A 26,299-nucleotide genomic window follows, 5' to 3' on the forward strand; every position below is an offset into this window, starting at 1 on the left:
AAATAATTTGCAAAACAATGTCTTAAGGACAAACAGACTGTGCTTTCAAATAGGAGGTTAAACTAGGGTGAGCCAAAAAGGGTTAAGGATGGAGGAGCACAACACCTTGGTCTGCAAAGATTTTGCTCTAAAGGCTCATCTAAACTTAACCCTACCTGTTTAATTCCCATGCATTCCTGACCCCATGCAACCAAATTGACCTTTCAATGGCTACCACTACTAGCACAAACAGCGGTGCGACACTGGGGAAATGGGGAGCTGAGTCAATTTGCTGAAAGGCACTTTTTAAATAACACTACTTGATTACAGGGGCAACCAGCACTGGTCCTCAAGTATACAAAGGGACGATGGGTGGATGTGGTTATTATGAATGGGTAAGAGAGAGTATTGGATGGGTTGAAATAAACCCCTCTGCATCCTGTGCCTCTAGCAGTGGTGTAGGATATGCATGCTATGCCTACCTCAAAAACTAATCCTCACCTTAGTATATATGGCACCATCAGAAATAGGAGATCTGACAGGTGAATATTTTCTGTCAGCACTTAGATAAACAACAAAGAAAATCCCCTGGTTGTTCAGAGCACTTAGATGAAAACAGAGTACAGGAAATGATTGAACCATGATAATTCATACAAATGAAATGGCTGAAGATAGAGAAAATCAATAAAGATATAACATTTTCCAAGTGTGAAAAATCCTTGATGACACTGATTTCAATAATTACAGGGTAGATAATTTTCATTTCCATTATCTTCAGCTTTTCTTTCCAATATCCCCATCCTTGCAGGGGCAAGGAAAACATCTTAATCTGCTTTGTAGCCAATGCCATTTAATCAATTGATCAGTACCGGAATTCACTGCATATTAAATATTTATTAACTTGAATCCCATTGATTTCTATAGGTCTACTCTAAGACTCAATTCAGCTCAATAATTTTAGGGTGCCTTTGGTCTCTATACCGTGTTTCTCCAAAAATAAGACACCATCTTATATTTATTCCCCCCCCAAAAAAACCCACGGTGGCTTATTTTCAGGGGATGTCTTATTTTTTTTTATTAAGTATGGTACAGTTTAACCTACAAGGTTAAACTGCCTATCACTATGGCTTATTTTCAGGGTATGGCTTATTTTCGGAGAAACACAGTAAGTGTTGTGAAAGTTAAGTTAATGTATGTGCATGTGATATATGAAATTAGTTTCTGGGAACTTTGTCTTGGAGAGAGAGCTATAAACTTTCTGAATGGATGCATCTTTTACAAGAGAAATTGAAGGAGGAAAACGAGCTCAATGTTAGCTTGTTAAGATTTCTATCTTTGGCCTTCGGTCACCTCAAAGATCACAACAGACAACATTTCACTTCTTGCCCCTATTGGAGATACTTAAATAATACCCATACCTGGACCAAGATATCGTCCAAATTTCATATAGATTGGATGAAAGACAATTCATTTTAAACTTCTTTTTTGTTTCACTTTTTTAAATAAATAAAAAATCCACTTGTGTCTAACAAAGGTAAGTGTATTTAGCTTTTTTGGATTTCCCCCCTCCAATTTTACTACTAAAAGTTTTCCAAGGAGCATATTTTGACTGCCCTCCCAACATAGTTAGATTTGTGAAATGCAGATCTTATGTGTAAATCAATATGGAAACAGCAGAAGGAATAGGACTCAACAAAAAGAGATGCCTTTGTCAATTATCATTCCATGTGTACAAACCCAAGGATGTTTACAAAGATTAATGTAGATGCAAACATGTCTCAACACAACAATAGTGCATTAATCGTGGCTTTATTTTGTTTTAGTTTGGTTTGTAGGTCTTTCCCAATGCTAATACATTACTGCTATCCATATGGGCTAAAGTGCAACAAAAGTTATACAAAAATAAACCAGAACACGTGTAATGTAAAAAGTTTTGGGATTTCAGGAGGAGGTTAAGGAATATGGAATAGTAACAAATGAAGCAGTGGGGTGGGCGTTAAACTTTTGCAGGTACAAAATAGCTGGTTTGTGGAAGAACTCAAAAGGTGTGTTATAATAAGAGCCTGTGTAACAGGATAGACTATTATTTTACCAAAATAAAAGTAGATAAATCATTGTCTGTGGCTTTATATCCATAAAAAAGAATGCAACATAGGAGGAAAGTTTACAAAATAAATTATAAGATGGAAGGAGAACTTCATTCAGTTGTCATCATTCTTTTTCCTTATGAGCTGATCCCTGGTGTTCAGCTCAGGCCTCAGAACAATAATATAGAATTTGGGGAGGAAGATGCAACCCAGCAACCCAGCGCTAGAAGTCAAGATAGAGAAGATCTCCACAGCCACCATGTATTTCCCCTTGGTGCTCAGGTAGGTGGGGACAAAAGAGATCCAAACGCTGCAGAATACTAACATGCTGAAGGTGATGAGCTTGGCTTCATTGAAAGTATCAGGCAACTTCCTAGCAAAGAAGGCTACAGTGAAGCAGATAGTGGCCAGAAGACCCATGTAGCTCAGGACAGTATAAAACATGAGGGCTGATCCTTCATTACATTGCACAATGATCTGAGTAATCTGGGAGTGCATGTCAAACTCTGGGAAGGGGGGAAAGGTTGCCAGCCACACTGCACAGAGGCCAGTTTGAATAAAGGAGCCGAGAATGATGGCTGAGACTGCCAGCCTCTTCCCCACCCATTTCCTCATCCTGTTTCCTGGCTTGGTGGCCATGAAGGCCAGAACCACAGTGATGGTTTTAGCCAACACGCAAGAAACAGCCAGGGAGAAAACAATGCCAAATACAGATTGGCGGAGAAGGCAGGTCACCTTCTTTGGTTGCTGAAAGAACAAGAAGGTGCACAGAAAACAAAGCAAAAGAGAAATGAGCAGGGTGCATGTGATATTCCAGTTGTTGGCTTTAACAATGGGAGTATGCCGATATTGAATAAAGATCCACATGATGCCAAGGGTGATCAGAGAAAGCAAAAGAGCAAATGAAGTCAGAATTATTCCCAAGGGCTCTCCATAGGATAGGTAGACAATTTGTTTAGGAATGCAGTGGTCGTGGTTCTCGTTTGGATGCTGATCCTCAGGGCACTTCTTACAATGGTCTGCATCTGAAAATTATAAGTCTCAACAATAGATAAAAAATGAAGATGTGTCCTCTTAACCTAGAAGGCACCACCCATTGAGTATTATTGCATGAAATATGGCTGTGAACTACTGTTTCTTGGGGGGGAAAGAATGGAACTCATTATCATTTTGGCACCACTAGAGGTAAATTGTTCCCCAACAAGTATACATTTATATTAGGAATTGGATATTTAAAATGTATGTTTTTAATGCTGATTTTTATTGTTAAATCCAGTGCTTTTTTCCCTAAAATGTTTAGGGGTACAGTCATACCTCGGTTTAAGTATGCTTCGGTTTGAGTACTTTCAGTTTAAGTACTCCGTGGACCCATCTGGAACCCATTAATCCACTTTCCATTACTTTCAATGGGAAAGTTCGCTTCAGGTTAAGTACAGATTTCTGGAACCAATTGTGTACTTAAACCGAGGGACCACTGTACTCTCATTTTGACTCCAGAAAATCACCATTTTTTAGTTGATATTGGGAAAAATAAATACAGTAAATGGACCAAAGTACAAAGAATCACAAAATGTTTAGGGGTATGTGTACCACTGCCCCACCCCCCTCCGAAAAAAACGCTGGTTAAATCACTACAAAATATATGAGAAGCAATACAATATATATTTCTTTAATACATGTTTGAGGAAAATACTACACACCAGATTGCTGAACAATGTTTGAATGTGTTATGAAAATTCATCTTAAGGTTTTATATTTACCATGGTCCATTCACATAATGGGATGCTGTTAGCAATAAATGATACATATATGCAAACCAGCCCCTTAAGGAATTATATGTTACAGACATATGGACTACCTGTTGAAGATTCATTCCCAGTGTCTGCAGTCATGGGATTGTTGTCTATCACATGGCGGTGTATGTTTTTCATTCCACAGAGTGGGAAGTGACTGAGACAGGATGTTTGTGTTACTGTGTTCCATGAAGTGGGACTATTGTCCTTTGTTCTTTCTCTTTGCTGTCTGATGCTAGAGAGAGAGGGAGCCATGTTGCAGTGCTCCGAGTGTATTATATGTAAATAAACGTAGATTAGCCAAAATGCTGAGTTGCTGAGGTCTGTTACGTAACCGCGAAGACTCTGTGGATCCCTAACTGTGCTGGTTCCTCCAAGGCACCAGTCGCTGTGATGTTCGGGTTAGAGAAAGCTTTTGAAGCTCCCGAATGAGCGACCAGGAGGGAGAGAACATGCCAGTTGGGCATGTGTCTTTACCAAGGTCCTACTCATTCGTAGGACGCTCCTGTAACACTATCACCCCCTTGTAACTATGTTAAACTTACCTGTCTTGTTTGAAATCATTCCTTCAGAACATTGAGGACAATCATAACAGCAAATCTGTTTCCCTTGTTGCAAGATCCTGCTGTGTCCAGGTTGACAACTCTCAACACATGTGGATTGGGGTAGGATCTAAGAATATCCAGATAGAAAGAAATTAGGAAGTAGACCAGTGGTTTGTAACCTTTGCCCTGCACATCTAACTAGGTCCAGCAGGGAGCCTAATTTGGCTTGCAAGACAATCTTCCCCAAGCCGTGCCCACTCACAGCACAGCTGATCTGATGTGCTGTGTCAGGTGTGGGGCAGGTAAAGTTGCAGCAGCAATGGTGCACACACACACCCCATTTGAATGGCAATGCCCATATTTTATTGGAGGGTGTGTGTGAAGGGACCTCAGCCCATACGAGTTGGCTCCTATGATTGGGTCAACTTTGTAGCTCTCAGCCAGAGCTCCAAGTGGAAACGAGCCTTTTTAGTGACTTCAAGTTACACTGAGATCAGCTACACTTGAGGTTTCCTGATGTTCCTTTGCGGTGCAGTTTTAGTTTAAACCACTCTGTAAAGAAAAAAAAAAACTGGGACAATAGACAGCATGGTGATTTCAGGTGGTTGGAGGGTTGCCAGACTTAATAGTGGACAGGACTTCTGTGCCTTTAATTGCCCTGCTCTCTTTTGAGTCTGGAAGCCTTAAAGAGAAACCAGCAGACCCTTTGTTTAATTTCCAAGCAAAGGGTCTGCTGGTTTCTCTTTAAGGTTTCCAGACTCAAAAGAGAGCAGGGCAATTAAAGGCACAGAAGTCCTGTCCTCTATTGAGTCTGGCAACCCTAGGTGGTTGTCAGCTGGGAAGCTGTAACCTCCTTTTAAAGTGACCCACCTAGGGTGAGTGCAACATCAGGCCCACAGGTCAGATTCTGTTCCTCATCCCTGGTGTACACATATAAGGAAAAACTGCTTGGTTTGGAAAATAAAAATATATAAATAATATATAAAAATATATAAAAATAAAAAATAATGGATGCCAACAGAAAGGGTTATGGTGAAAATGAAATGATGTTGTTTCCAAGGTTACAGCTATAGAGCTTTAATGATGGTATGTAGTACAGAAGGGTTTCATTCACTAAAGCTAAGTGATGCTGTTCTTTCCCTTGTTTTGCCAGAAGTTCTCCGTCTGTGCTAACAGTATTGGATCTGTTGGCATCTATATAGCAGTTACTGATGAGTCTGACAGTCTGTGGTTCTCAGAACTGAAATGTCTAGCCATTGGTCAAAATTGCAGATTTGTGGTTTTTAAAAGGTGTGCAGGTCATTTCTTTTGAAGGGGTCTATGAATTTTTAAATTTAGGTTTGTTGCACATTTCTCCCGAAGTATCTGCATCAAAGCAGAGGAGTGTGGGCTTTGCTTCAGTCCTGCGTGGAACCGGGACAAGCCAGGATTTGTTCCTGGGCCAATCCCAGTACAGTTGTGTAAAAGTAGTCCTTCCCACCTGGTTAAACTTGTGATTCCACACAATAGCACTTCCATTAATGGAGAACCTTTTTCCTTCAGGAGCTTGTGGGTCTATCTTTCCAACACGGACTCTACGAATGGATTGATTGGGGAATGTGACTGTGTTGGTGATATCATATCCAGCTGCCAACGCACCATTTTTATCAAAATATATTTCTTCCCCAGCAGTGTTGTTGAATCGGATGTTTTTCAGAAAGGAATGAAGCTAGATTAGAGAAGGAAAGTTTGTGCAGTGAGGCCATGTGATTGCCTTGAAATTCACCATTTCATCCTATTCCCATTGTAATGTCATTGTTGTATCTTACTCATGTTGCTTCAGTTGTCTGCCCCAGCTCCACACCTACTCAGAACCACTGTGATTGAGCCCCCACCATGTTCAGCCTTGTTCTCTCTTCCCAGACACACCTGCCCTCTTTCAATATAAACAGCAACAACAGCAACAAAACTTCACACAAATGAGAAAATATTAAAACAACTGGTAGCCGCCAACAGCTTAGCCCAGGTCCTCCTTCTCCTCCTGGGAAGTGGGCAAGGGAGAGGTTGTTGCCATTGCCCCCGTCATCCCCAGCCATCAGGTCCTTCAAGGAGAAGAAAAAAACCAAAACAATTAAAAACTGTTTAAATGGTTAACAGGGTCTCTGTTTTGTAGCCATGAGATGTAGATTGGCCGCAGGTGCAGAGGTTGCAAGAGATGGACATGAGATTCCTACCTGCCATGGGTACACATTCAAAACGTTCGATACAGTTTCATCTCCCATTGCCTTCTGCTTAGATCTTGATGAAAACATGGCATGGAGAGCATGTGCTACAGCATAAACAGCATTGTAGATACTGTAGCTCTGCCCAGACATTCTCATTTCAAATACGATTTCAGGGAGGCTCCTCAAGTCCTCTTCCCCAGTACAAGTGCCTCCTTCCCTCTGATAAAGATTATATTTGGGGAATGAACACTTAAATACATTGGACCAGAACCAATGGATGTAATAAAGCCTAGACCAGTTAGGATTTAAAGTCTGAAGGAACTCTTCATACTCCCTCATATTACGAGTGTGTAGTGTGAAGGACAAGGTGCCATTGAATGATTTTAGTGCAAATGCACTACTATCATATACAGATGAAAAATCCCACTGAGCTGTTACGATCCAAACTCTCTCTATTGGTTTCATTTCCCTTTCTTGTAATATCAGAATCCTTTGCAAACCCACCATGGACCGTGAAACTCCATGGGCAAGAATCACGTCGGTTTGGGTTGATGAGAGAACGGAACTTATTCCTTCCAAAAGCCTTTGAGTTTCAATCGTTTTATCCCATAGATTCTTCACTGCTGGAATAATCTCCTTAAAAGCAGTACAAATATTGCTCTCGTGCATCCGAGGAATGAGAGTCCTCAATAATATTTCTCCAGTGTCATCATCAGAAACAACAAGGCCAACCCAGGTCCACCCAAAATGCTGAAGCAGCTGAACAATCCCAAAATACTGAGGATTTTCACTGGGGATCATCCGATAGACGGAAGGGAACTGTTCTTTGTCACTCAATGCAGGGTCAAAGGAGGCATAGCTGAGCTAGGAAAAATGACAATGACTTTTTTTAGACTATCCAACCATTTCTGACAGCTCCTCAGCTGAAATTATTTTCTCAGTGGGATAGACGTTTGAGCTCATTTTTATTTTCATTTGTTTTCTCCTATTACCAATAACTGTTTGCCCCCCCCCCACTCTTAATACAATTTTAAAATACAGTAGACAATATACCAAGCTAAAACACATAATTAAAAAAACATGATAAGGGCAAGGAAAATAGAAATATAAAAGGAGAAGAATACAGCTTTACTTAAAGTTACTGCCTTCATCAGTCTGGCAGTATTTAGCAGCAGCAATCATAATACTTCTTCATACCCATATGGATGGGTTTCCCCAGCCATTCTGGGCAGCTTACAGCACATAAAAAAACACATAATAACGAACGATCTCATTTTATATTTGATCCCGCATCAAAAGCTGCTAAGGCTCTAAACCCTACAGTACAGCAATCTACGCAGAATTACCAATCGGCTAATTAAACATGGACAAAGAGAATTTAAAACTGAGTACTGTATTAATGGAGAAAAAGGGATGAGATTCAAACTTCTATGACTTGGGTAATATCCTCTAAATTTCCCAATTTTAGTTGTAAAGTCAAAATTGAAATTTTGGGGAAAGAGGGATTCAAGATTTTGGGTTTTTTAATATCTCCTTTAAGTTTTCAAAATGGGCATGTGGACTATGAACCCTGTGAGAAAGTGAGTGCTCTTTTATATGGGGCATCATTCAAGTACAACTCTCTCCTCTTTTTGGTAAAGGGCATTCCCAGTCAATTTGGACAGCATCATGAACCTGACTTGTTCCAAATATTCTGGAAAAACTAATGCAAAAAATTGCTCCAGGTTTGTTTTGGATCCTGATGAGATTGTCCTGGCACACTCATTCAAACAGGTTTATTTAAAGTGTGATCTTCTTCCTGTTCACCCACATAGCTTCATGGTAAGACCTTCTGCTCTTGCCCTATGACCCAGGTTCCTATGCACAATTTTCCTCATCAAGTATAGTTGGCCCCCGAGTTCAAAAACATTCGTACAATGCTAAAAGCAGAGCCCTTTAACCAGACCAATTTTGAGGAGCAAACCCTTTAACCAGACCAATTTTGAGGAGCAGGAAATACATGCGTAGTGACACAAATGAGTCTCCTCCTCTGATTCCCTTACTGGTTGCACCTACATACATAGAAAGGCAGACACACCTGTGGCATCTTGTAAGTATTCAAGATGTGGGGCATCTGCTTGGAGTTATGAGAGGTGAGCCCACCAATGATGGCCATCAGCTTATATGCCTTGCCACAAATATAGTTGAGAGGGCTTCCCTGTTTCAGGAAAAGGAGATACATAGTTCCACCACAGTCTCCCATTTCATTCTGAAAATTGTGACCAAAGATGGAAGACAGTGTCCTGTTGGGTAGTAGGTGGACATTCTTGTTGATCTCATTCATGGCAAACATAAAGGCAAGCACTTGGTGGTAGTAGTTCGGATGGATGCTGCAATGATATTTCAGTGTAGACTTAGGGTCATTGCATATCAATTGACTTAATGTACCGTACATAAACTGGCCTAATTGACCATCAAAAACTATTATTGAAATACCTGGCATGAAGTAGCACAGTAGGAAATACCTTTATAGCTGTTACTTATTTTTTCAGTAATTACATATAATTGTCAACTCATTATATTTCTTTGTCATGTTTCATTTCCCACAGCTCCTGGATCTTCTAAGTAAAGCCGCATGCTTTTTGAGGATCATGATTCTCTGAAACTGAAGCAATCTTTTTTGTGTTGCTGTTTTTCTATGCACCTATCACCTAATTTATAAGTGAATGAATGAAATCAAACATAGTTTCTCCCACTTTCTGCCACTACCAAAAGCCTTGGTATCCTTTTTAAATTCTTTTCTTTTGTTTCCTCTTATTTTTGCTGGAAAAGTAAGCCAGTTACTGGACTGGACTGCTTCTGATTACAGGTGAAGTCTCATACGATTGAATGATCTCCTTACAAGGAAAACTCATTAATCAGTATATCAAGTAGAATAATTGTTGTTGTTGTTTAGTCGTGTCCGACTCTTTGTGACCCCATGGACCAGAGCACGCCAGGCACTCCTGTCTTGCACTGCCTCCTGTACTTCGCTCAGACTCATGTTCGTAGCTTCGAGAACACTGTCCAACCATCTCATCCTCTGTCGTCCCCTTCTCCTTGTGCCCTCAATCTTTCCCAGCATCAGGGTCTTTTCCAGGGAGTCTTCTCTTCTCATGAGGTGGCCAAAGTATTGGAGCCTCAGCTTCACGATCTGTTCTTCCAGTGAGCACTCAGGGCTGATTTCATTCAGAATGGATAGGTTTGATCTTCTTGCAGTCCATGGGACTCTCAAGAGTCTCCTCCAGCACCATAATTCAAAACCATCAATTCTTCGGCGATCAGCCTTGTTTGTGGTCCAGCTTTCACTTCCATACATCACTACTTGGAAAACCATAGCTTTAACTATATGGACCTTTGTAGGCAAGCTGATGTCTCTGCTTTTTAAGATGCTGTCTAGGTTTGTCATTGCTTTTCTCCCAAGAAACAGCCGTCTTTTAATTCCATGACTGCTGTCACCATCTGCAGTGATCATGGAACCCAAGAAAGTAAAATCTCTATTTGCCAGGAGGTGATGGGACCAGTGGCCATGATCTTGGGTTTTTTTTGGCTTAACCTATTTTCCTAGTGTGTTTGTGTGTGTAATTTCTCATCATTTGGGTCTTTTTCCTTCAGGCTGAACTTATTTGAATGGAAACACAATGAAAGCTATGATTATTTTCAAAATAAAAATAAAATAGGAAAATTCCTCCCAGTAGCACCTTAGAGACCAACTAAGTTTGTCATTGGTATGAGCTTTCATGTGCATGCACACTTCCTCAGCACATGAAAGCTCATACCAATGACAAACTTAGTTGGCCTCTAAGGTGCTACTGGAAGGAATTTTTCTATTTTATTTTTATTTTGTTTTGATGGCAGACCAACATGGCTACCTACCTGCAACTAGGGTTATTTTCAAGTTAGTGCTAGTGGGAATTTTGTCTCCATGAATAACTTCAGTTATTAGAGAATAAGAAATTAAATGGAAAACCCTCTGATGGAATACCCAGGCTCTTGGCTTTTCGTGTAGAGAGGCTCAGCTTCAGATGTTCTCAATTATGAAACTAGTACTATCAAGACAGAGCTGGGAAACTGAACTGAACATAACTCACCTCACAATACAATAGCTACCTCTGTAAGCAAGTTGGGTGAAAATTGAACAGATAAGTAAAGCATCTACCCCTCATACTTTCTGGAGAATGGATTGCATGAATGGTTTCCATGCTCCCAAATACATTTAATATCGTTTTTATCAACTGTGACTCCCATTTTCTCCTGGTATTGTGATACCAGGACCAGTAATATCAAAATACAAGACATAAAATGCTGAACATTTTTTCTATATTCATACTGATCTATTCAACCAGAATTTTAATTCAGTCCTTCGGACTCATTTCATATCATAAAAATGTACTTACTACATATCTACGTCTGGTGATGGATATCGCCTATATTGAATCTCATTAAAAACATGAATGAAAAAAGAGACAAATTCACCAATGACAATATTCTCTGAAATGCCAACGTTCTTTTGAACCTTTCTCTGCTGATAGCATATGTTGTCCAAATTCTGGCTCATAATCTGAGGCAGATGCAGCAGGAAAAGGAGCAGCGGCAGAGATGTCCATTTGGTTACCTGCAAACACACCCAGCAAGACCCATTCATTGCGCCAAAACCACAGAACAGGAGTACCTCCTAAACAATCCTGAAAACCGCATAAGAGTTAAACACACTATGCTATTTCAGAGTGTGATATGGATCTAAACACTTTTAATACACACACACACACACACACACACACACACACACATTAAAAGGATCTAAAAACTTCTGTGTGGCAGAGCCCTTCCAAACAGCAGTATGCAAACTATTGTTTTGGAACTTGTCTTTATAAACAGAGAGGAACAGTCACAATTGGATTCTTTCTGACAGCACTGGGATCCCAATACAATTATAAGATGACCAGGATTATAATTAAACCATAGATAATAAGGTCTTCTTAGATTCTCAAAAATCAGCAAAGTTAAGGAAAACTTATTAAGCTCCCTTAAAACCCAATGCCTGCCAATGAAAAGGTCAGGGTTTGAATCTGGGGTGTGATGGGCACCATAGGAGGGGAAGAGCCCCACTACATTTAGAAAAGTAAAGAAAAAACACCCTGTCGTGCTTACTTCAGAATGCTGGAGCTTATAGAAATGAACCCACTTTGGAAATGCCAAATTTCAAACGGATATGATAAAAATGTTACAGGCTGGACCACTTACACTTTGGAACTCCCTGCCAGTTGACATCAGGGAGGCTTTCTGGTACCTGCTAAAAACAGTTTTGTTTCGACAAAATGTTTATCTACCCAGGTAACCATCCGAATTGGGGGTGGTGGTGGGGGGAAGCACCACTATGTGGTGGCTCCAGTCCTACTTGGATTCTCATTCCCAGAGAGTGATGCTTGGAGAGTGCTCTTCAGCCCAGTGGATGCTTCAATGTGATGTTCATCAGAATTTAATTTTGTCCCCTACACTGTTTAATGTCTACATGAAACTGCTGAGCGGGGTTATCTGGAGTTTGGGAGTATGTTGTCAGCAATATGCTGATAATACTCAGATCTGCTTCTCCTTTACATCTGTAGCTGTGGCAATTGATGTGCTAGACCATTGTCTTGCCTTCGAAATGGACTAGATGAGAGCCAAGAAATGGAAGCTCAACCCAGATAAGACAAAGACACAGTTAGTGGCCTGCTTTCGATGGGGTTACATTCCCTTTGAAGGAGCAGGTACGCAGCTTGGGGGTACTCCTGGACCCTTTGCTGTTGCTTGAGGCTTGGGTGGCCTCAGTGGCGCAGAGTGGCTTCCTTCAGATTCAACTGGTGTCCCAGCTGCACCCCTATTTGGACACCTGTCGTCAATACTCTGTTGCAGTATTAGATCACTGCAATGTGTTATATGTAGGGCTGCCTCTGAGGATGTTTCAGAAACTTCAGCTGGTGCAGATTTGTGGCAATCAGGTTGCTCACCAGAGCAAGACAGTTTGAGCATATTACACCAATCTTGGTCCGACTGCGCTGGCTATCAATTAGTTTCCTGGCTTAATTCAAAGTGCTGCTTTTGACCTAAAAACCTTAAACGGCTCAGGACCACAATACCTCTTTCCATATGAACCTACCCAGACCCTGAGATCATCTTCTGAAGCCCTTCTTCATGTGCCTTCTCCCTGAGAGGTCCGGAGCATGGCAACACGAGAACAGGGCCTTCTCTGAAGTGGCTCCCCATCTGTGGAATGCTCTCCCCAGGAAAGTTCACCAGGCACCTTCATTAGACGCCAGGCAAAAATGTTCCTTTTTAACCAGGCCTTTGGTTGATTTGATTGACATTTTAAAATGTGGGTTTTTCTGGGAGGGGAGTTATTGGGTCGTCGTTTTTATTTTGATTATACATTATGTGGTTTTGTATTTTGATTTTGTTCTGTGAACCGCCCTGAGACCTCTGAGTAAAGGTCGGTATATAAATTCAACAAAGAATAATAACAATAAATAATAAACTATTCATAAAATGAATACATCTGTTTGTCTATATGAACAATTCTCTGCGTCTGATCATTGTACAGTTGAATACAGATGTATGAACAGATGACATGGGAAGAAATGAATTGGAAGTTCTATGAAACCTGTTTACAAAATAAAAGTAAAAGAAAATATAGGAATTAGGAAATGGCTTACAAGAAGAAACATTAAGGACTGATCCTTCATTGATTGCACAATGATCTGGGTAGTCTGGGAATACCTGTCAAACTCTGGGATGGGAGAGAGCAGATGCCAATTTGAATAGAGAGGAAGATGACTGAGAATGCCAGTCTCTTCCCTACCCATATCCTCAATCTGTTTCCTGGTTTGGTGGCCATGAAGGCCCAGAACCACAGTTCAGAGCACTGAGGGGATAGCTCAATTTTTAGAGCATGAGACTCTTAATCTCAGGGCCATGGGTTCAAGTCCCAATTTGGGTGAAAGATTCCTGCATTGCAAGGGGTTGGACTAGATGACCCTTCCAACTCTACAAATCTGTGAATTTGTGATTTCCCAGTTAAAACTTGACAGTTGCACAGTATGAACTTGTTATTCCACATCAAAGCACTTCCTTTGATGATAAATATATTCCCTTCATGTTTCTGCAAATCCACCTTTCCCACATAGGCTCTGTTGATAGACTGTTTGGGGAATGTGACTGGACTGAAGGTATCATATCCAGTTTCTAACTCTCCATAGTTATAGAAGAACATTTCTTTCCCCAGCGGTTTTGTTAAAGTGGATGCCTTTCAGAAATGAGTGAGGCTATATTGGAGAAGGAAAGATCATGAACTGAGGCCAAAATTACTGCAAAAAAGCAGCAGCAGCAAAAAGAATAATTTTCATTCAATAGCTGGGTTTCAGTTTTTTAATAGCCCATCTTTCGCACTTCAGTTTTCACATTAAGATGAAAGTTAGTATTATTCGAGAAAGATGCTGCAGTGTCTAAACTGTTGTCATCAGACCCCTGATGGATCACACCAATTGCACAAGTAGTCATGATCCTATTCTCACATGGGCACATATACCTACAGGAAACTCACAAGCAAAGTAGTAAGACTTAGCCTACATCAGAACTGTACATACTTGTGAGAGAAGAGTTGGAGTTTAACTATCAATCACTACTACCCATGATGGTTCTGTTCCACCTCCACTTGTTGGTGGCAATATGCTATATTAATCAATAGGATTCAAAATTAGCAGAGTGTTTTTGCATTCGGATTCCTGGTACATTCACTTTTATTTATAAATGAAGAGGAGTAATTCATCAACTCCTGAGGTGGATATGATTTGTGTTTCTGTCTTCCCGAGGGCCTTGGGATCCCACTACCATTGCAGAAGGACAGGAAGTCTAATAGCATGGTGGATAATTACCCAAATTGGAACAACTACAAAATACAATCAACCAGATGGCAAAATTCTGTTTCCTTATTAGTTGATCCCTGGCATTCAATTCTGGTCTAAGTACAATAATATAGACCTTTGGGAGGAATATGCAACCCAGCAATCCTACACTAGAGGCTAAAATGGAGAAGATCTCCACAGCCACCATATATTTCCCCTTGGTGCTCAGGTAGGTGGGGACAAAGGATAACCAAACACTGCAGAAGACCAACATGCTGAAGGTGATGAACTTTGCTTCATTGAAAGTATCAGGCAACTTCCTGGCTAAGAAAGCCACAGTGAAGCTGATGATGGCCAGAAGACCCATATAGCCCAGGACAGGAGGAGAATGCAATTGTTACCCGGCCATTTTTCTGGTGCCGCTTTGCCCTTCTATGGGCACCAGAAAATGGCGGCGCCGGCGCCGGAAGTCGCTTTTACGTGTTTCCGGTCATGCGCGGAAGCGACTTCCGGCGCCGCCATTTTCTGGTGCCCATAGAAGGGCAAAGTGCCACCGGAAGTTGCGTGACGCATGTGCACGCTGCCGATCCCAGATCTTTACGACCCGGACTTATCTTGTACCTTTTTGAAATTCAGATGTGATTCTTTTTCCTTACAAGCTGATCTCTACTGTTCAGTTCAGGCCTCAGAACAATAATGTACAATTTGGGGAGGAAGATGCAAACCAATAATCCAGCACTAGAGGCCAGGATAGAGAAAATCTCCACAGCCACCATGTATTTCCCCTTGGTGCTCAGGTAGGTGGGGACAAAGGATAACCAAACACTGCAAAAGACCAGCATGCTGAAGGTGATGAGCTTGGCTTCATTGAAAGTATCAGGCAACTTCCGGGCAAAGAAAGCCACAGTGAAGCTGATGATGGCCAGAAGACCCATATAGCCCAGGACAGTATAAAGCATGGGGCCTGATCCTTCATTGCACTGCACAATGATTTGGGTAGTCTGTGAATGCATGTCAAACTCTGGGAAGGGAGGAGAGGTTGCCAACCACAGTGCACAGATGCCAGTTTGAAGAAGAGTGCAAATGATGATGACTGACACTGCCAGCCTCTTCCCCATCCATTTCCTCATCCTGTCTCCTGGCTTGGTGGCCATGAAGGCCAGAACCACAGTGATAGTCTTTGCCAACACACAAGAAACAGCCAGGGAAAAGACAATCCCAAATATGGTTTGACGGAGAAGGCAGGTCACCTTCCCAGGCTTTCCAATGAATAGGAAGGAGCAGAGAAAGCAAAGCAATAGGGAAATGAGGAGGGTGCGGGTGATGTTCCAGTTGTTGGCCTTGACGATGGGAGTCTCCTTATGTTGAATGAAGATCCACATTATCACAAAGGTGATCAGGGAAAGGAAAAGAGCAACTGAAGCCAGAATAATTCCCAAGGATTCTCCATAAGCTAAATAGACAATATTCTTGGAGATACACTGGTCCTGATTCTTGTTTGGGTGCTGATCGTCAGGGCACTTGTTGCAATGATCTGCATCTGAAAGTTATATGTCACAATAGATGAAAATGTACATGTAAGTCCATGTAGGTTCTTAATGTAGAATAAATGAACAATACAGTTATACCTTGGTTGTCGAACGCCTTGCGACTCAAACATTTTGGCTCCCAAATACTGCAAACCCAAAAGTGAGTGTTCCGGTTTGCAAACGTTCTTTGGAACCCGAACATCTGACGCAGCTTCCATGGCTTCTGATTGAGTGCAGGAATCTCCTGCAGCCAATCAGAAGCCGCGCCTTGGTTTTCAAACAATCTGAAGGTCGAACGGACTTCCAGAGCGGATTCCATTCAAGAACCAACATATAACTGTATAATATTGTGTAAAGAATTATGGTTTTGAAGATATATCTCTTGGAGAAGAAAAATGTAATTCCTATTTCATTTTGGAAGAACTGATAAGACAATTATTAAAGAGTACTTGTGGTAAAGCACTGGTGGGCGGCAATGAAATTTTACCATCAAGAAAGATGCATTAGTGGGCGGTAGGTATAAAAATGTTGACTACCCCTCATCTAGATATAGATATAGATATAGATCAGGCATCCCCAAACTCGGCCCTCCAGATGTTTTTGGACTACAACTCCTATCATCCCTAGCTAACAGGACCAGTGGTCAGGGATGATGGGAACTGTAGTCCCAAAACATCTGGAGGGCTGAGTTTGGGGATGCCTGATATAGATATAGATACAGATACACACGCACACGCACACACACACACACATGAATTCCATATTGTATCGTATCTTCCATATAGTATAGGAATCAGGTCTTAAGTGTGGCACTCACCGTTTGCAATTCCCTCCAGCTATACATTGGAGAGGTGCTATCTCTCAAACGTTTTCATGGAATAAATAAATTTTAATGTTAATTTAATGAGATTGTCTGCACAATTGTAGAATTGAATACAAACATGTGTTTGACAGACTCTGTCAAAATAACTTGCATGCAAGCTCTTTCTAAGTTCTTTATCACCAATGGGCCATTCATTGCATCAAAGTGATTGCTGTATGATTTACCATCCTTATGTAACTGCCGTCTCTACTTACTTCAATCTCTACTTACCAGTCAGGATGGAAATCATTTGTTCAGGGCACTGACGGCAAACATAACAACAAATCTGTTGCCCCTCTTGCATGACCTTGCTGTGTCCAGGACGGCAACTCTCAACACATCTGGATTGAGGTAATAACTCATAAAACACAGGAAGAAAGATTATAGAGTGAAGCCCAGTTTTGGGGAATTTTTGCCCCATAGGCTTAAATGAATTCCAGCAACCATTCTAATTTCCTCCAAGCTGAGCTCACCCATCCCACACTTGATATCATGCATGGTGTCACGTATGGAACAGGTAGACACAATTGCAGAGGAACTATCATTGGCTTGAAATTGTTCTCTTGATCATTCCCAGGCAAATGGGGTGAGCATTTAGTGCCTTTTAAAAACACCAAGTGCAAGGCATGCTACGACTGGTTCCCCAGTCAGAGCTCCTGAGTAGAGCTGATTCTCGCTGTGACTTCAAGCTCCACTGGGAACTACTATACTCTGGCATATCAAAAAATCCAGAATGCTGTGGATCTAAGAGGAGCTCCTTATGCACTGAGCAAATTATGACCCCCCCCCCTGACATCATTCTCTAGGGGAAAGTACATTGCAAATACAGGTGAAACCTGGAAAATTAGAATATCGTCGAAAAGTGTGTTTATTTCAGTAATGCAACTTATTATTTTTTATTTTTCTTTTAATTTTTACAAATGCTTTCTTTTGGAAATTCCACAGTAATAAAACAAATAGTTACAATAATACAAAAATAAACAAAAATAAACATCGCTATTACATTTCATAAATTACATTCATCTTAAAAAGCAGACACATCACCTTGCAGACAAAGGTCCGTATAGTTAAAGCTATGGTTTTCCCAGTAGTGATGTATGGAAGTGAGAGCTGGACCATAAAGAAGACTGATCGCTGAATAATTGATGCTTTTGAATTATGGTGCTGGAGGAGACTCTTGACTGCACAACTAGACTGCAAGAAGATCAAACCTATACATTCTGAAGGAAATCAGCCCTCAGGGCTCACTGGAAGGACAGATCCTGAAGCTGAGGCTCCAATACTTTGGCCACCTCATGAGAAGAGAAGACTCCCTGGAAAAGACCCTGATGTTGGGAAAGATTGAGGGCACAAGGAGAAGGGGACGACAGAGGACGAGATGGTTGGAAGCTACCAACATGAGTTTGACCAAGCTGCGGGAGGCAGTGGAAGACAGGAGTGCCTGGCGTGCTCTGGTCCATGGGGTCACGAAGAGTCGGACACGACTAAACAACAACAATTACATTCCATTTATAATTGACCCGCCTAATGACAAATAATTACAATTACAACAAATAAAGGCTTGACATATCTTCCTTTGCATGTCATGCATCTATCTCATATATTGGTTTCACCTTTTAAGTTGTGTTACTGAAATAAATGCACTTTTCGACAATATTCTAATTTTCTGAATTTCACCTGTATATCTTTATATGTACAATGTATTTTTATGTACATGTTTAAATGTTCGGTTCCCCAAGATATTGATTGCATATTAGCAAGGCCTGCCACTCCAAGGGGGACTTGCTTTATTTTACACTAGTGGTTTTCAGCCCGTTTAATAACGGGCGCTAGAATCCTGGGGTTCGGAGAAGCGCTTGCGCAGCGCTTCTCCGAACCCTGGGACCTGTCCTTGCTGTCGGTGGCAGGGGGACAGGAACAGAGGAGGAGAAAGCACTGCTTTCTCCTCCTCCGTTCCTCTCCCGCAGCCGCCGACAGCAAGGAGACCTCCCAGGGTTCGGAGAAGCGCTTGCGCAGCGCTTCTCCGAACCCTTGGACCTGTCATTGCTGTCGGCGACAAGGGGACAGGAATGGAGGAGGAGAAAGCGCTGCTTTCTCCTCCTCCGTTCCTCTCCCGCAGCCGCCGACAGGAAGCAGACATCCCAGGGTTCGGAGAAGCGCTTGCGCAGCGCTTCTCCGAACCCTGGGACCCGTCCTTGCTGTCGGCGGCAGGGGGACAGGAACGGAGGAGCGCTTTCTCCTTCCTTCCTCTCCCCCAGCCGCCGACAGGAAGGACGCGCGCACTCTCCCCCCCCCGCCTCCTCCAACCGCCGCTCCTCACGGGCCAGGGAGGGTTGTGAGGAGGCCTTCGCCAGCCTCCACCCTCGCTTCCCTGACGTGCCCTGCAGTGAGGCGGTGTCCGGCGGGAGCGGCGGTTGGAGGAGGCAGAGGGGGGGGGGAGAGTGCACGCGGGCAGTCTCTGCTGTCCAATCCCTGTGTCTCTGGGGTACATGCGCAGTACCTCAGGGACACACGGGACAACTGGACGCAGGGACATCTTGGACATTATTATATAGGATGCCCGTGGCAGCACGAATCCTGTACACTAGCTCCTTGTATTAGTTGTAATTGCTTTACAAAGATAAACGAGTAGCCCTCACAGCACCTCATATTGATATCCTTGTTTAACCTTCCTCAAAAGTGAAGGGATTTAGTGCAGATTCCTCCTAAAATATCTATATGGAGTTAGAAAGAAGCAGGCTTAACTCAGCTCCTTTGTGGAAACAGTAACAGCCAGAATATGCCTTTGCAGTATGGAAAATAATAGTCATTCCAACCTGGTTATATTTGTGATTCCACACAATGGTGTTTCCATTGATGGTGATCTCTTTTCCAGCAGGACCCCAGGGGCTTATCATTCCAACACGAACCCGATGGAAAGACCTATTGGGGAATGTGACCACGTTGGTGATATCATACCCACTTGCCATTTCTCCATTTTTATTGAAAGATATTTCTTCACCAGCACTATTGTTGAAGCAGATGTGTTTCAGGAAGGAGTGAAGCTAGATTGGAGAAGGAAAAAAAAACATGAATTGAGGCTGATGTTGGAAGTGCATGTTGCAGAAGCTTAAAGTAGAACACTGTTCTGCAAATTGCTGGCTCTAGAGGTTTGGACCAAAACTTTAACCCCCCCCTGACCATCTGGAAAACATCAGATGTAGAAATCTGTTGTAGAAATTTCAAAAACACACACATGTGTATGTCTAAGAAAGTTATTTATTGTCCAGCTCCTTTTAAATTCAGTAAGCTGCTTTACTCTGATGAAGAACCTGCATTCATCAAGCCAAAACCATACAGTGTACAATGCATACAGGAATCCTACCTGCCATGGGGAAATATTTGAAGGGTTCCATGTGGCTCTGTCTCCCATTGCCTTTTGCTTAAATCTTGATGAAAACATGGCATGGAGAGCATGTGCAACGGCATAGACAGCATTGTAGATACTGTAGCTCTGCCCAGAAATTCTCATTTCAAACACAGTTTTAGGGATGCTCCGCAACTTCTCTTCCCCAGTGCAGGGTCTTCCACCAGGAATATGAATGTTGTGTGTGGGGAATGAGCACCTAAATGTAGTAGACCAGAACTGATGGATCAAATAATGTGTAGACTGTTTAGGATTTAAAGTCTCGAGAAACTCTTGATACCCTGCCAAATCATTAGTGTGGAGTTCAAAGGACAAGGTTCCGTTGAAGGATTTTAAAGGGAAATAATCACTATGGGGTACTGATATAAAATCCCACTGAGCTGTTATGATCCAAACCTTCTCTATTTGTTTCATTTCAAGATTTTCTTGTAATGACAGGACCATCCGTAAGACCTCCATAGACCTTGAGTTCCCATGAACAAGAATCACATTGGCTTGGGTTGATGAGAGAATAGAATTGATGTTTTCCTTTTCCGTCTTAACTATCATTGGTACATCCCAAACCTTTTTAAGTATTGGTATAGTTAATGTAAAAGCAATACAAATATTGCTCTGGAACAGCCAAGGAATGAGAGTCCTCAATAATAATTCTCCAGTGTCATCATCAGAAACAACAAGGCCAATCCAAGTCCATCCAAAATGCTGAAGGAGTTGAACAATCCCAACATATTGAGGATTTTCACTGGGGATCATCCGATAGACGGAAGGGAACTGTATTTTGTCACTCAATGCAGGGTCAAAGGAGGCATAACTGAGCTAGGAAAAATGTCAATGACTTTTTTTAGACACTACAACCATTTCTGAAAACTTCTCAACTGAAATTACTTCCTTCAAAGTCCAGCAGGATAGACGTTTGAGCTCATTTGCTTCCTCTAACAAAGAAAAATACCTTAACTCTTCTCTACAGTAATCTGGGGAGGGTTACTAAATAGTTAAATGAACATGAAATGCAGACAAATGAATCAGAGCACTTTTTTATTTTAAAAAAGAAGCTTTGGAAGGAGGGAATTTTTGGATCTCAGAATTAATGAAGGAAAGGGACAATCTTCCGGCTAAGTTTGTGCCCAGCTAAGATTCTTTACAGGAGCTTCTTCTGGAGAAGGTACTGCCCCTATTTCCCAAACTGACTCTGCCTGTGAGTGAATAGACAGTGTCTGATCAGGCTATCAATAGCCTTATGTTCTCAGAGTCTGGTTCCCCACCCCTTTTCCTGTTCTTTTATTTGTTTTTTCTTCCTCCCACCTTCTCCCTTTTTTTCTCTCCCTTCTCTTGTCAGGGTAAGTCAGAGAACTCTCTTTTTGGGGCCTGGCCCCCTCAAAAACAGAAACATTGGAGGGTGGGGGGCAAAGTGCCTTGGCCCCTAGGAATTGGTGTCTATCATTGTTACAGTGCCTGATTGTAGGGGTGCTAATCTGCATGGGCACCACAGCCTGTGGAGCAGGGAGTAGCACCTCCTCTAGAAGAAACTCTGAACTCAACCTATTGATTCCTGTTGAAAGCAACATCTCTAAGGTGGTCATTGCCATATGGAACCCATTTTGAACTGCAATTCACCAGGTAAGAAACTCCTGTGTTCTCAAAAGATCCTATCCCTATCTATTTTTCCAATCCGTAGAAATGGGTGCATGTTCTATGAACTTGGGCCGTGCAAAGCCCACCTGATCCACCCCATGGATACAATCTTGGGGGTGCCAATCAGGCTGACCTGCACTGGTCAACCTAGGGACCACCCATACTGCCACAAAGCTGGTACATAAATAGTTTAGGGTTGCGGTTGGCGCTGTGGTCTAAAACACTGATCCTCTTGGGCTTGCCGATTGGAAGGTCAGCGGTTCGAATCCCCATGATGGGGTGAGCTCTGTCCCAGCTCCTGCCAACCTAGCAGTTCAAAAGCACACCAGTGCAAGCACACCGCTGCTTTTCTGTGCACTCTGGTTTCCATCACGGTGTTCCATTGCGGCAGAAGCGGTTTAATCGTGACCTAGAAAGCTGTCTGTGGACAAACGCTGGATCTCTTGGCCTGAAAGCGAGATGAGCCCCGCAACCCCATAGCCTTTTACCTTTTACCTTAATTGGGGTTTTAAAAACTCCTAATTAAACATAGAGAGCAGGAAGGTTTGATTCTGCAGGAAGCTTCTTAACAATAGGCTTCCATCCAAACAGCATGCAAAGACACACACCTGTGGCACTTTGTAGATATTTAATATGTGGGGCATCTGCTTTGAATTAGAAGTAGTGAGCCCTCCAATGATGGCCATTAGCTTGTTTTTGTTGGCACGGATGTAGTTAAGGGGGTTCCGCTGGTGGAAGAAAAGGACGTCCATAGTTGCCTGACAGATTCCTATTTCATTGCGAGCAGTGTCAGCAAAGATAGCCGACATTGTGCTGTTGGGTAAGAGGTGAGCGTTCTTGTTGATCTCATTCATGGCAAACGCATAGACAAGGGCTTGGTGGTAGTAATTTGACAAAAGCCTGCAATGACATTTCAATGTTGATTTAGAGGCTGATGCATATCCTTTGATTTAATATACTTATGGTGGGCTTATTGACCATTTTTTGAAAAACCAGAAGCAGAGTTGTGCAGTAGGAAACATATTTAGAACTTTTACATATCTGGAGGGCTGGAGTTTTGTGTTATCAGCTTTTGAATGATGCAGCACTCCAGGTGATTGGACTACAAGTCTCAACTGTTTCACATAGATGTTGAGTAGCCAAGGACACAGAATTGATCCTTGTGGGACCCAACGACTCAAAAGCCATGTGGCCAAGCAAAGCTACTTTCTGACAATGACCATGCAGATCTCAAAAAATCTCCAAAACTTCTGAGAGATCAAGGAAAATCAAAATGGTCACACTCCCACTATCTCTCTAGCAATACAGATAATCAATTAGAACAACTGAAGTAGTTTCAGTCCTAAAATTAGACCTAAAACCTGACTGAAATGGATTAAAATTATGTATTTTAGGCCTATTATTGAAATACAAGGCACACTGTAGTTAATAATTCTGTATAACTAGTATGTTTTTAGCCCTTTAAAGATGAATGTCACCTTTTTATGTTTATCTCCCAATTCACAGCTCTTTCATTTTCTAACCAATGTGATTCATTAAAATGTGATTCATTAAAATTGTGATTCATTAGCTTAAAATGATGCACACCACCTTTGAAATGATGCTCTGCCTCTCTATCTCTATCAGTCCAATATATTAAAAACTGAATGAATAAAGACACATACACTTTATGCCACTATTCAGGGTCTGGATATTAACTTTTAGCTCTGTTCTTTCCTTACCTGATATAGGGATCTTCTCTGTGATGAAAATTTCTCCATTGGCATGTTAAACTTAAAAGTTATTGCCTGGCTATAGCCCTGACTTCTCTTTGTATTTACATTGAGGCAGGGGTGCCAAACTGAATAAAATATTGGGGGGTGGCAGGTAAGCCATGCCCCGCATAATCGACCACAGGACCAATATTCTGACTAGGTATAAATCTTCCTAATTTTCCTGTTATCATAACATACCTTACAAGGTAATTCTTACATTCAAAAGTAATTCAAGATGAAAACAGAGGAAATGAATTCAACACAGAAACCTCATCCATTCCGATGAAAGACTTGTATGAACAGTTTTCTTTTCCCTAAACACATTTAAATTCATTTTTATCAATGAGGAACAGTAATACACTTTCTCAAATTGTGCTACCAGGTACAATATAAAGACATAGAATAATGAATAATTTCCTGTGCTCTCAATAAGCTATTCCACTGGAAGTTGAATACATTGCAAAGGCTAAAGAAGAATTTGTTTAAAAATGGGATAGGTACAAGAAATATGTTAAAAAATATACTGAGAACAAAATTTCTATGACAGCATTTGAGTAAAAGGGGAAGAAAATTGCTTGGATTTGCAGAAATTGGGTTGTTTAAAGCAACAGGGGTGTGAAACGATATGTAAAAACAGAGACAGCATTGATTGAATATACACTCTACGACAAAAGAGAAAAAAAGCATGCTGTTGGAGATAACAGGAAGTCCAAAGATAAAATACTTATTTTTATTTTATGTACTTGCAAACATTTTTCTTTATTTCTTTTTCTTCTTTATTTCTTTTTCTTTTTTCTGTTTTTTTTCTTTTTCCTTCCTTTCTCTTTTTGCTGGGAAAGGAGGGCTCAAGATATTGTATGAAAAGTGTAATAAACAAATGTATATGTAAAAAAGCATGTGGAAAAAAGAAAAAATGTACAGATTTGGTGAAGGAAAATAAATAAATATTATTCAAAAAAAATAAAAGTTGAATACATCGCTTTTTACAATGTACTCCTCTTGCATCACAAGATATTTACTTACGTGTATTGAACTTCATGAACTGGATCTTTATCATAAGGGATTTCATTATAAGCATGAATTATAAAAGAGACAAATCCACCAATAACAATATTATTTGCAAAGCCAAAGTCAACCTGCACCAATGGCGGCTGATCAGATCTGTTGCCCTCATTCATTTGCAGCAGCAAAAGCAGAAGCAGCATCAACCTCCATCTAGCTGTCAAAAAACATCTCCCCCAGCTGAACACCTTCATTATGGCCAGTACACAGAACAAAAGTACTGTAGCTCCAAAACCAGCCTGAAAAAAACACATAAAGCTGGAAACAAAGTTTGCCATTTCACTTATTTCAATCTGGATTCTTAAGTAACTGCTTGCAGGAACCCCTCCAGAGAACTGTGTTTTGAAAAGGTTGTTTTGAAGGTCATCTTTACAGAAAAAGATAATTATTTCGTCAGTTCTTGAGGTGAATTCATCTATGTTTTTCTCTTTCTGGTCGCCTTGAGACTATCTACAGTTAGCTAAGGACAGTGATTATGATAATTCATGGGTAGCTAATTAGCATTTCCCAGATTCTGAACTCTCAGTAAAGTTAGGAGAAACTACTTTTGCTTCTTAATTTCCAGTGCCTGCCACTGAAATGGTCAGAACTGGAAGTCGAGCAGCAAAATGAAGGCTATATCAAATGTCTATTGCTCTTTAAAATGACAACTGTTGGGTTAACAAGTCACAAATTGGCAAAACTAATCTAACTCATGAGGTCAATGAAACTTCAGAAGTTATTTCTGTTTCCCTGCTCCATTTAACCTTCCACACAACCTACCTCATTGGATCATTTCGATATTAAGCACTGGGAGAAAATCTCTACAATTCTTGACAACACTCTCAGAGGTTCCTTATAGACCTTGTATACCCTTACACTAGAGTATTCTTAGCATATACAGCGGTACCTCGGGTTACAAACACCTCAGGTTACAAACACTTTGGGTTACAGACTCCACTCACCCGGAAATAGTACCTCGGGTTAAGAACTTTACCTCAGGATGAGAACAGAAATCGTGCGCCGGCGGCGTGAGGCCCCAATAGCTAAAGTGGTACCTCAGGTTAAGAACGGTTTCAGGTTAAGAATGGACCTCCGGAACGAATTAAGTTCGTAACCAGAGGTACCACTGTATGTTGCCGTTGTAGCTCAGCAGCCTTTCAGTCACCAGAAACCTCAGGCCATTTTACCCAAACCACTCCCACATGCTCCACGCCTGACATTAAGTGTAGAGCAGGCAGAGAGATAATAATAATAATAATAATAATAATAATAATAATAATAATAATAATAATTTATTTATACCCCACCCATCTGGCCAGGTTTCCCCAGGCACTCTGGGCAGCTTCCAACAGAAATATTAAAATACACTAATTTCTTAAATATTAAAAGCTTCCCTAAACAGGGCTGCCTTCAGATGTCCTCTAAAAGTCTGGTAGTTTTTTTTTTCTTTTTGACATCTGGTGGGAGGGCGTTCCACAGGGTGGGTGCCACTACTGAGAAGGCCCTCTGCCTGGTTCCCTTTAACTTGGCTTCTCGCAGCGAGGGAACCGCCAGAAGGCCCTCAGC

At 41.4% G+C, this 26,299-nt stretch overlaps 2 protein-coding genes across 2 annotated transcripts; both read right to left on the reverse strand.

Annotated features, from left to right (window-relative positions):
* Window positions 1–2,180: 2,180 nt before the first annotated feature.
* On the reverse strand, window positions 2,181–8,946 carry LOC118095550 (vomeronasal type-2 receptor 26-like). Its single transcript, XM_088655119.1, has 5 exons — window positions 8,686–8,946; window positions 6,618–7,472; window positions 5,885–6,112; window positions 4,405–4,531; window positions 2,181–3,091 (listed from the first exon to the last, which is right to left on the reverse strand). The coding sequence occupies exons 1-5, from the start codon at window positions 8,938–8,940 to the stop codon at window positions 2,181–2,183; spliced, it is 2,376 nt and encodes a 791-aa protein (XP_088511245.1). The 5' UTR covers window positions 8,941–8,946.
* A 6,192-nt stretch (window positions 8,947–15,138) lies between these two features.
* Window positions 15,139–22,687, reverse strand: LOC118095551 (vomeronasal type-2 receptor 26-like). Its single transcript, XM_088654745.1, has 5 exons — window positions 22,544–22,687; window positions 20,262–21,119; window positions 19,714–19,941; window positions 17,129–17,255; window positions 15,139–16,046 (listed from the first exon to the last, which is right to left on the reverse strand). The coding sequence occupies exons 1-5, from the start codon at window positions 22,685–22,687 to the stop codon at window positions 15,139–15,141; spliced, it is 2,265 nt and encodes a 754-aa protein (XP_088510871.1).
* Window positions 22,688–26,299: the final 3,612 nt, after the last annotated feature.

Source organism: Zootoca vivipara, chromosome 12, assembly GCF_965207765.1.
Source record: "Zootoca vivipara chromosome 12, rZooViv2.hap1.1, whole genome shotgun sequence".
Lineage (NCBI taxonomy): Eukaryota > Metazoa > Chordata > Lepidosauria > Squamata > Lacertidae > Zootoca > Zootoca vivipara.